At 39.3% G+C, this 11,958-nt stretch overlaps 1 protein-coding gene across 1 annotated transcript in view; it reads right to left on the reverse strand.

Moving 5' to 3' along the window:
- The window catches only part of trip4 (thyroid hormone receptor interactor 4), a 67,492-nt gene extending 56,526 nt beyond the window's left edge, over window positions 1–10,966 (reverse strand). Inside the window, exons 1-11 of the mRNA XM_070907573.1 lie at window positions 10,834–10,966; window positions 9,729–9,910; window positions 9,356–9,486; window positions 8,963–9,178; window positions 8,761–8,839; window positions 8,560–8,665; window positions 8,202–8,417; window positions 7,967–8,096; window positions 7,627–7,820; window positions 7,324–7,448; window positions 7,030–7,121 (exon numbers count right to left, since the gene is read on the reverse strand). Of these exons, the coding sequence (XP_070763674.1) occupies window positions 7,030–7,121; window positions 7,324–7,448; window positions 7,627–7,820; window positions 7,967–8,096; window positions 8,202–8,417; window positions 8,560–8,665; window positions 8,761–8,839; window positions 8,963–9,178; window positions 9,356–9,486; window positions 9,729–9,910; window positions 10,834–10,913 (1,551 nt within the window). The 5' untranslated portion in view covers window positions 10,914–10,966. The remainder of the gene's footprint in view (window positions 1–7,029; window positions 7,122–7,323; window positions 7,449–7,626; window positions 7,821–7,966; window positions 8,097–8,201; window positions 8,418–8,559; window positions 8,666–8,760; window positions 8,840–8,962; window positions 9,179–9,355; window positions 9,487–9,728; window positions 9,911–10,833) is intronic.
- Between the last annotated feature and the right edge of the window lie 992 nt (window positions 10,967–11,958).

Genomic DNA, 11,958 nt, shown 5'->3' on the forward strand with positions numbered 1-11,958 from the left:
AGCTGTCTGCAGAGCCATACTGACAGAACTGCAGCAACAGCTAAACATACTTTAACCACAAAATCACAGGCTTTTAGTTTGGGTTGTAAAGATTCCAGTCCATTGACTTGATTTAATTCCTTTGATTCTCTTTACTACACTGCCTCAGTATATTTTGTATTATTTGGAGGGAATCATTTGTTTCTTCCATATAAGCTATATCCACCATTCAAATTAGCAAAAAACCACAAGAAACAACTATTATGGCTTGTGAAAAATGCATTAGCAGGGAAGCTCACTGTACTAGCTAGCTAGGAATGTATGAATGAGGTCTAAGAAATAAAAACTAATGGTTCAAAATCTAAATTCTATAATAAACAAATCAACAGAGACGAAACATCTCTAAAAACAGGTTGACGAAATGTCAAAGGAATAATTGTGGCGGAGGTACATTTCTTTCTCTTGTGAATCAGTTCTAGTCTTTGTATATGTGGTACATATTATGGTAGCATAAAGAAAGTACTTTATATTGTTCTCAGGCCTTGGGAATTTCATCCATCTAAATACTAATATGAGTATTGCAAAATACTTTAGCTAAATAACAGGAAATATATGGTGATAGCTACCCTAACTCTTGAATACATTATAGTTAAACCTGCTAAAAAAAGAAAAAAGAAATCAAGAACTGTCTCAATGACAAATTACAAAACAAGAACTGGTTAAGTGGCTGGTTAAGGTTTCTGTCATTACTATTGTTACAGTCAATAATGTAATATTATGAGTACCTTTTCTGTTTATGTTCTAGGACAAGGACTGTACTGGAGTAATGACTACATAATAACCTAATAATTTTCAGTTTTAAAAAAATCCTAATTTGAAGAGATCTGATTTATAAAACGCATTACATCATTTTCTAAAGAGAAAAAGAAGAATTTGATCCTGTTTAGCATTCAGTCTAACACTTCACACAGCTTGGTATTCAGTTACCTCGCTTTGATTCTGACTCATTTTCATCAACACTGCTGTCTTTCAGACCATCAAAGGAAGCTGTCTGCGTTGCCTTTATCATTTGTCCAAGTTCCTGTGATCAGCACACAGTGAGAGGAACAAGTCCTATTAAATGAGCAGAACAAAATGGAGAAGTAGAGATAATAAAGGGGGCTTAACTGTCAGCTCGCCCAACAGCAGAAACTGTGACATTCAATGAAGTGGTCTGAGGACAGCAGTGTAGCAGGCCATTTCAAGTCTGGCAGATGGTTCTATGTATTTTTCATGCTGTTGAAAACCTGTGACTGAGGTTTGGTTGGTTGTCATCCAGTGCCTGGGGACCCTGGGCTGAATGCATTCTACACACCACTGCAGATCACATGATGTCTGACCTCTCTGCCATGGCAAACTGCCCAGCAAGGAAAAGGGAGGAAGGGGAGGAATGTGAGTGTGTTAGTGTGTGGCTCAAGTTGTGCAGACAGAGATAGAGAGCAAGAGAGAAAGATGCATAGTTGCACGTAAGTGAGCACGTCTGTTCACTGAGCATAATCTGAATTCTCCACAAACTCATTTAACAGCCCTGACCTGTAAAACATACTGTTGGAGAGAAAGTGGGTAAAAATATGAGGAAGGAACGATGGAGGGGGGAGGAGAACAGCAGCCACTGCAAAGGATTCACGCAATGTTACAGAGAAAGAGGGGAAGAAAAAATAGCATTGCCTGACTTACCGTCCTTTGGAATGCATCCAATATATCCTGCGAGAGTGTGTGTGTGTGCGTGTGTGGCATGCTGGCAGGAAGGCTTTCAGCATATAAATATCACATTACCACACAAGGAAACGCAGGCATCTAGTCCGAGCTTCCAGCCGGCCTAACAAGCACGGGAGCTCCACTCTGGAGGTCAGAGGGAGAGCTTGCACAAATGGAATTCCACAGAAAGCAGCACTTCTTTTAACAGATAAGTGTCTAGGCTTGCAGCTATGTGATGTGGTATAAACCAATGGTTTCAGTTATCTGACATGTGCTGGTGTGCATACATCTACCGAGCTGCAGTCCATATATTATATATTCTGCTGTAACAGCGTTAAATATACACTCATAAAGCTGACAGCTACAATGAAGAACAAAATAAATGATTGTTTAATTAACTGGACATTAAGGACATAAAAGTTATTATTAGTTGATTATGTTACATACATATACTGTATGCGGGTGATTATGTTACATACATATACTGTATGCAGGTGATTGTGTTATATATATAAGCTGTATGCAGATGATACTGTTAAATACATGCAAAAAACTGTTACATACAGTATGAATGCCCAAAAAAGGCAGGAGAAGGCTCCCAACCTAACCTAAGTATTCAGAAATAATTAGAGGGACATTCTACAAAAGAAATCTTATCTTGTCTTGTCTTATTTTTTAGATTTTGAGTTTGAAATTTCAATTCTTTCTTCTTTTCAACAAATCACCTGTTTTATTGCACTGTTGTCCTTAACTTATGTCATATGAATTAGTTCTAACTGTTATTGCAGTGTTATTAAAGTCATTAGTTTTTAAGCCATAGTACCAATTTTTCACAGCAGATGTTTTGACCTGTTATAGTACGAAAAGCACAGGAGTTACTAATAACATCAACTGCTTTACTCAAGTGTCCCTGTAAGCCATGACAGGGTGACAGTGAGCCAGCATACACAATACCAGGACACTAAAACCAAATGAGCTAATTGGAACTCAGCCATCATTCATTTCATTATTTATACCTGTGCTTCTTGTCTTGTGAAAGGGCCTTATGCACATTTCTTACTTTTGTTTTCATTTTGTGAAGTAAACCTGAAATGGTGTTAATATAGCCTATGAGTAGATGATGGTGACTTAAAGATCAAAGAAAAATTAAGTTGAGAATACTGCTATAAACCATCTCATGTGTGTATCTGATAGACATAAATGCCAGGAGACCAACTATATGTCAGGCTTCAACAGACCTGAGGTTAATAAAATGTGCTCATCTGTGAAACATTAGGTACCACAGACTGCATTACTGTTCAGAAACCTATGTGAATGTTAAAACTTACTGACTGAATTACTGTTAACATTTCATCATCAGGAAATTCATAGGGTCCTTTGATTAGATAATATATGTACAGATCACACACACACACACACACACACACACACACTTTGCCATGTCATCTCATATGAATCAATACAGCACTGAACAGTCACTGGTTTTGCTCTCGGCGTGCCTGTTCAAAAGATTAGACCTCTCTGACTTGTATTCACTAAGACATGCAGCTCTGCAGCTGGTGATATGGTTTTGGAACAGAGTAATAAACTAGACCCTTATTAAGAGTGTGGATTGATCCAATCAATTTTTGCACCACAGGAGTAAGTTGATGGTGCGATTCGAGCTCTGTATGGGGTGAGATGTGCCTTTGCCTGTGCTGTGAACCAGACTCAGAATGAGTCTGTGCATGTGTAGATAAATGTTGTGCTCAAAATATAGTAATACTGTTTGACTTCATTTTATGCACAATTCTAAGATATTGCACAGCTGAGTGTCATTTGTATGTGTTAAGTAAACCATCTGCAGCATATCCACCACCCATAAACCTGCTTAGTTTGGCTGGCGTTCTCTGCTCATCCTTTTTAATTATCTCACTGTGCTTCTTCCAGCAAAAACATTCCAATTTTCAGTCTGCAACACATCTACCTTTTTCCCAACCCTCCCCCCCTGCTCTCTGCAGTAGGAAGGTCAGGCGTACATCTCCACCCATTGCTGAGTGAGCACTGGGGGGTAGGGGTGGAGAGACAGAGCACAGATCATAATGGCTGGCCAATTATCAGTAGTAAGGGGGGCTGGGGATTTGGGAGGAGTGAGAGATTATGGGGGGAATGGATCAATACACCAGTCAATTTCTAATGAGGGGAAGAATTGGTCCAAGTCAAGCAGATGGAAATCCTGCTCTGCCTGGGGTGGTCTTTCTGCACTGTCTGTTAGCAGGGTATCAGGTTATTGGTGCTGCTTTGAACAACAGTGCCCCAACAGGGGAATGACTGCTACCACACTGGATCAGTGATATTCAAATATTTACTGCATTTTTTTGTGTTCATAGTGTTTCTCTCATGCTCTTGTGATCTACCCACATTCCACTTTCCCTAAATATTTCATACATCACGAGGGGCAGATTTAGAAGAGCCTGAAGAATAATGGCTGTCTGTCCTTCACCACCCCCCTCTTTTAACCACCCACAACTGCCAGCACAGGACAGTAAATCCTACACCTCACCCACTCGCCCAGCTCAGCAGCTCAGCTGTGTGCTACTATGCACTAGCTCAACATGCACTCTTCTGCTTACATAAAAAGAAGCGAGCTTAAACTGCTATATACTAAAAAGCTAATAGTCTCGGCCTTTTCCAAAGTGGTGACTGGAATAAGCACTAACCAACTGTTCAGCACCATTATTAGGCTTTGGTGCTGTTGTTCTTCTCTGGTTGCTTCACTATTTTCTACATCTGCCTTTCTTTCTTTTTTCTGAGGGGCCTTGTGTGGGGTGGGGGTGTTATTTATGGCTGCTCTGTGCAAGTGGACACACACACACACACACACACCCTTTCACAGGATGAAAGGGCAGTCACACTGCCTGCAAACATGATTTTACAGCCCTGGGTGGAATGAGTGGTGGAGGAGAATGAGGACAGAGTACAAAAGGGGAAAGCCCTTAGATTTACGGGTCCCAGCAGTCAGAATGCAAATCATGTAGCGGCACACATTTTTCAAGTTGATTTCTTTTTACCCAAACACAGAACTCCTCACCAATAAGACAACTGTCTTTATGCAGGAAGACACATAATATGTTAAACACAAGTACATCCTAAAAAGGGGATAATTGCTTTTCCATGGCTGTTTCTTTTGTTTGTTTTGTTTTTTGGAACAGAACACGTACACTTTCCAAATGTGATCTGCTTCAGTATCTCATCAAAGATTGCATACAAGCTTGTGTGTACATGTGTATGAGGGCTTGTAGCTTTGCAGGGTTAGGGCATGTTTGTGCAAAGTTTCGCGTTTTACACATTTCCCTGCTTATACAGTTTTGCTGTAGACTATCCCATGTAAGCCATGTTGATGTTTATACACAACTGAAAAATAATGAGAAGTAACTAACGCCCAATCAAATGAGGGTGTGTATTTGTTTGTTTGAGATTTTAGTCTGATTGACATGGGAAATACTCCTCATAATTACTAAAGGCATTTGTAGTGCATCTTAACCCTATCATTAAAAAAATGTAATGCCAACAAATGAACAACAAAATGACTTAAACGATTAATTGATTATTATAATAGTTGGCAATAACTTTTCTGGCAACTGACTTATCGTTTCATCTCTAATAATAACAAGCATGTAATATTCTGTAAAAGGATGAGACCAGTAGACCTCAGACAGAGCAGTCTCTTCCAAAGCCAGAGGCAAAACAGTCAAGGCGAGTATGGCAATGTAATTAAGTTTAAATGTTTTCCATTGACAGAGAATGGGGAGTGACTCTGTATACACAATGACTTAATAGGGAGTGGGGTGTATTTTTAGTTTATACTTGGTAAAACTGCAATTAATTTAAGTAATTTGGGTGTAAAAGCTCAAGTAAACAGTTTATGAGTCCAGAAAGGCAGCACTGACCATAGTGCCAATGGAGAAGCTCCATGCTTTGCCACATCACATATTCAGAGTCAAACCAGAGTCCTCATAACGCTCCTGTTAAGGGTGGATGTCACTTTAAGTGTTCATGGAAGACACCAAATGAAAAGCATAGAAAGCAGCAGTGCACTCTATTGTTATATTAGTAATCAGAGGGTGCTCTTTGCTATTCATGTCTTCTGTAGCTATAAGACAAAATAAGCCCTTTTTGCTATGAATGTAACCTGCATAAACACGATAGGTGGATACCAGTATAGTGTGTATATCTCACCATTTTGGTGGGAGATGGCTGGTATAATGAGGGCATGGATTTTGTGTTTCAGTCGTTCATCCTGTGGTGCATACTGTCTCTAGTGGGAAATACTTTAAACTGGCAACGAGTTGCTGGTGAAAAGGTGCAGTCTGACCTCTGCTGGTAAGAGATGATATTGCAGCAATTTAACACGTCACAATATGCATCAACAACTCATTCAAATACAACACCTCTCAGTAAACGTTTCAAGAAATACAAGAGAAAGGGTACAGGAACACATACAACTGTCTAGATTTCACTTTCTCTAAGCAACCATAAATCGGTAATTTACAACGACTTAAACTCACAAGAGGGAACAATTAAATTATTATATATAAAAATATAAAAATCTTTTGTGTGTTTTTTGTCCTGTACTGAGTGGTTGTGGATGAAATAAGCCTCTGGGTGTCTATAAACTCACAATGCACTATCCAAGAGGTCTGTGTGTTTAGCTGTGTGTTAAAATGATGTTTTACTGCCTGTGGTTGCAAATACCTGAAACTGAATTGCAACTCAAACACCATTAGCCTACATGATTTGGTTTTAAGTTTCACAGCTTTTTTTGTTGGGTACTGCAAGCTGAAATTATACTTCATCATAGGGGCCAAGGGCAGAAGAACTGGAAAAGCCAAAACAAGGACGAGGGTGGGAATTATAAGGGTTCCAGCTGTCAACACACAACAACAAAAACCGCAACAGCATCAAACAGTCCACCAAATCAAGCCTTTTCTGTTGCAACTACCTGGATCACAAAGCAACCAAACACTGACACTCAACTTAAGAAAAGAAAATCCTCCAATCACTTTGCAAAGCATCACAGTGATTTATCATTTTACACTTCTTTCCATCCATCACTTTCCCTTATGCATATTTTTTATGATGACACACTTTGGTAGAAATAAAACACTGTAGTTGTCTTTCCTTGATGGTTTTTGTCATTTGCTATGGCGCCATGGCCTGAATTTCCACCCACATCTCTGATTTGCTCTACAATTCAGTTAAGTTATGGTACTATGAAATTTAGTACGCTGGTATTGAAGTCATAATTTTGGTATGGCGTAAAGTTTCACCGACCTGTTCACGGAACTGCTCCTGAGACAGGCAGTCAGTCATGTTGACGCAGCCCAACAGGCAGCCAGTGGGGTAGTCTTTGGGAAACCTGGGCTCTGCACAGAAAACGAGACCAATCAAAGATCCACCAACATGCGAAACTGCAGGCATCATATATCAGACTCTTTGGCACTTGTTTCCAAGATGTGTGCGTTTCATTTAAAGTGCTGTACTTAAAACAACTAGAAGAAAATCACTTCCAGTATTCAGTCATATATACAGTCTTATTTCCTGATTTGCTGTGTACAGTATGTGTACCTTTCTTGTAGATGTGGCGGTACATGGCTTCCACCTCAGCAATCTCCTGAGCGGTGGGCGTCTTGGCTGCGGCAGCAATCCAAAGACGACCCCGGTGGGATGTGTACCACGTTCGCCCCTCTACCCTACACACACACACACACACACACACACACACACACACACACACACACACACACACACACACACACACACACACACACACACACACACACACACACACACACAAAATGCGATGTTACTTCTGCTTTCACTGGCCTGACAGAAATCAAGTCTTTCAGAGAGATTTTGTTCACTCTTTACCTCTTGATGCCTTTGACCAGTAGTGAGGCCCAAGGTTGGTGCATGCTGAGGCACCAGCCCCCGTCAGACATCTCCTGCAGGTTTTTGTCTTGGAGCCTCAACCTGTACCGTTCCTCTCCTCCCTTGTCCTCCGCCGAACTCTGTCCATGCTCCATTTTTTTATTGTAGTTTACACGGCCTCCGACATCCACAAACTAAAAAAGTGCATTAATTGTCATTATATTAGTAGAATCTGTATGAATACCATCTGCACAAAAGAAAAAGTAATATGCAAACTCAGGCTACATGTGGGAGAAACAGCTGTAATTTACGTTAAGTATATATGTCAGAAATAACCTACCTCTGGTGCAGACTGCATTATGTTGGGGTTGACCAGTGCTCCGAGGCTCTGCCTTCCGCCTTGTCTTTCAGGATACATTGGTGATTTTGTCATAGAGTCATTGTTCATAGCCTTGAGGGTCTCATCCAACCTGCAAAGTATTGCAAACATTTCAAAAGGAGAAAGTGTTTAGCATGACTACATAACTCATATCTGACCTTTCTGCCTTGATTCAAGTGGTGTCAGACTATCTTACTTGTTGTAGTACTCGTTGAGGTTGTTTCCTTCATCAATCACTTGTCTACCAGCAAAGTCCAAAGTGATCTTCCTGTCCTTACGAGAGGCATGGCGAAGTTCTCTAAGCTCCTCTTCCTTTTTCCTCACTTTTTCTCGCTCACCGGGTGACAACCACTGATTGGAATCAGTGGCAAAGTAATCTGACTCATCATCCAGAACCTGTGTTCTCCTGACACTGGGGTTGAAGGGGACAGGGTCAGATTAAGGTTAGGTTAGGTTAGGTTAGGTTAAATAATTAAATACTATCAAATAAATAGTTATTAGTGTTATCACCAAGTTTCGTGAATACCTTCTACAGTAAGTGTGTTTTATAATACCTATTCCTGTCATATTCCAGCAGTTTGTCTTTGTGCTGGACCGCCTTCTCCAAGCCAGCCTTCATCATGGCCTCTTGGTGTGGGAGATAATCTCTTTCTCCACCGTCTGTCACCAAAATAAAAACAAATTCAAGGCATCAACACACGTCATTATTTCATAGATTTTAGTATTAAATAATTCTGACAAGTTTTGACTCTCACCTCCCATAAGTTTCTTTCTTAGTTTCTGGCTTTTGTTGGAGTCTCGTTGCAGGATCTCCTGCTCCTCTTTTGTGCAGACCTGAATCAGAAAAACAAAAACCAGTGAGTAAAGAATACTAAACTAGAAAATAAGGATTATCAATACGACAAGTAGATTGAAATTCTAAAAAAAGGAATCTAAGGACTCAAAAAACGTATGTACCAGGCTTCCACAGAACAGGCAGGGTCCCGAGCCCTCTTGCTCACACACAATGCGTCCACAGCTGATGCAGTTGTTGATGAGTTTGTGCTTTTGGGCAAGGCACTCACAGGCATGTCGACCTGGGAGTAAGACCGCCAGCTTGTCCTGTCCCTCTTTATTATAGAGATTGACAAACTTACTTTTCTTCTTTGTCGAAGGAGTACTGTTTTCTTGGGCCTGAGAATAAATTAAGAGAGGAAAGAAATAGATGAGGTAACCAAGTTAGCACAACAATAAAAATGAAATGGATCAAATTAACTTAATGTGTTGTGTCACTGCTGTACTCAAACCATGAGAATTACCTTCATGAAGTAGGTGATTAGAGAACAAATGTTTAGGCCGATGTGTACTCACCCTCATCAGATCAATGGGGGTTTTGACTGCCTCTGGTTCAGGCTCTGTTTGGCTCACAGTCATCACCTCCTGTTTGTTGCGGCCCTTGCGCTTTGACTTCTTCTGGGTATCTTTGGTCATATCTGGTGAATCTAGGAAGGGAAATTAGCAAATGACCTTAAACAAATATTGTGGATAGTGCATTTGAGAGAAATTCAGATATTTTAGTTAATTACATTTGCATTCATAAGATATTTAATCATTAGACTTTATATCTATTTAAAATGCCCAAGTACCTTGCATAGTCATTTCATAGCATGTTGTTAATGGCTGGGAGGAATTTTATGTACACTCTAAATCTAAATACATTCAACGGCAGACATCATGCATTTACCTGCCGATGAAACGGATTCCTTGAAAAGGAAAAGACTTGTGTTATCTGTGGCCTGTCTTTGAGTCTTCTTCCATCTGCAGAGAAGGTCATCTATAAACTGGCCTTTTCTCCCATCCGTGCCCTGCAGGAGGTCTCCCACGTACTCCTCAATCTCTTCAGCTTTTTCGATGGATAGAATGTATCTACACAGCAGGATGACACGATTACCATTCATCAAAATGGATGTTGCTTTTCAATTCCAAATTCTCCTTTATATCTGTGTGGCTTCTAACAGTGTTCAGTGGTCTGCTTAATTATTTCTTCATCAATAATCAGTCAATTATTTGCTAAGGGGACTGGGTTTATTGTCCTCAATACGTGTCTATGTCTTATCTAATTAAAAATGTAATTATTGTGTGACTTCTTATCACAAACTATCCATACAAGTGTGATCACAATCACCAATATTTGAAAATCATCTGTGGCCGAAATGGTGTCAATAATGTCTACATAGAATACAAAATAAGGAAACTGGGAATTATCTTAATAGTTTTTAAGTCTGCAGATCATTTAATGGAGATTACATGATGCTGACATATTGTTTCCAGGCTGTTTACTTCAAAAAATGTTTGCTACTTAGTTAAAAGTTTTTAAGTCTCCGAGCCTTATAAATAATTACAAAACGTAATCTGATCATTCATGTGACATAAACGCAAAAGACACACAAGTTACATCACTCAGGATGTGTCACCTGGAAAAGTGGGATTTAATAGAGTCTGACATATTACGGAATGAAAGCATTGGTTCACCGTTAGCTAATAAATAGCTAATACACCTGTCAAACTATCTATCTGCTGTGACAGCTGTAATACCAAACTTATTTATAGCTAGCTATATCAAAGGACAAGTAAATCTAACACACACACACACACACACACACACACACACACATATATATATATATATATATAATTGTGATTGACAACATTTTGATACGCATTGGAAAACTCAAACTGTTAAGCACGACCAAGCTAAGTTAGCATTTTTATCTCGTAGACTTGCAGGCGTTAACGTTAGCCTGTTGCTAGCGAGTCTGTCAGATTTAACAAGCATTAACATTTCTTACTGGACGATGTCTTCACAAGCCTCCAACCCAAACTTGTGGTGTAACTGGTCCACACACCACTGCAGCAACGCGTCCGACATTTTGAAAGACTTACCGCTCAAAGCTCAACCTAAAGATATTGGTGGCGTGTCAAACTAAAACTGAATAGATGTGTTTCCAGCCGGCGAAATAATAAAGGCGCACACATTTGCGTGGTAGCACAGAATCCCTTCCTGAAACAACCCGTGCTGTGGATTAAGGTTCCTACCGTTCGTCCCAACTCGTAACAACTTCAATCAATCAAACAAACAAACAAACAAACAAAAAGAGCCGTTATTTTGTCATTTCTGTCTTTAGTTAAACTCAACTGTTCATGAAACTATAGACCCTTTGATCAGTGTAGGTGTAATTGTGTGTGCCTGTTCAGTCACCAGGTGGCAGTTTTGCAATGCAGCGAAATACAGATGCCTTCAGATAGAACCTGAGATTTGAAACTGAGTATTCAGAACCTTTACGTAAGTAAAAGTACTAATACCACTCTGTAAAAAACACTGTTACAAATAAAAGTCCTGCATTGATGATGTTACTTAAGTAAAGGTATGTAATCAGGAAAATTTACTCAAAGTATCAAAAGTAAAAGTACCCAATGCAGTAAAATGGCCCTGTGACTGTTATGTTCTAGTATTATAGTATACATTACATGATTAGTTTATTATTACTCATGCATTCATATAAAAGCAGGATTTTATTGTTGTAGCTGATTGAGGTGGAGCTAATTTGTAACTATTTTGTATAGGACTGCAACTAATGATTATTTTCATTATGCTTAATCTGCTTATTATTTTCTTGATTAATCAATTGATTGTTTGTAAAATATTACAGTATAAAACATCGTGAGGAACGTTTTTATTATATTATATATTATATTATATGCACTTTTGTCACTTTAAGTACATGTTGGAAATAATACTTACATACCTTTACTTCAGCAACATTTTCAATGCATGACTTTTACTTGTAATTGAGTATTTTATTTCTGCTTTTACTTAAGCTGAAGAGTACTTCCTCCACCACTGATCTGTGTATGCAGTTTGTACTCAGCTCCATTCAGGGTACCACCAAGTCAGTTTTATTCATATTACCCAA

Source organism: Enoplosus armatus, chromosome 1 (genome assembly GCF_043641665.1).
Source record: "Enoplosus armatus isolate fEnoArm2 chromosome 1, fEnoArm2.hap1, whole genome shotgun sequence".
Classification (NCBI taxonomy): domain Eukaryota; kingdom Metazoa; phylum Chordata; class Actinopteri; order Centrarchiformes; family Enoplosidae; genus Enoplosus; species Enoplosus armatus.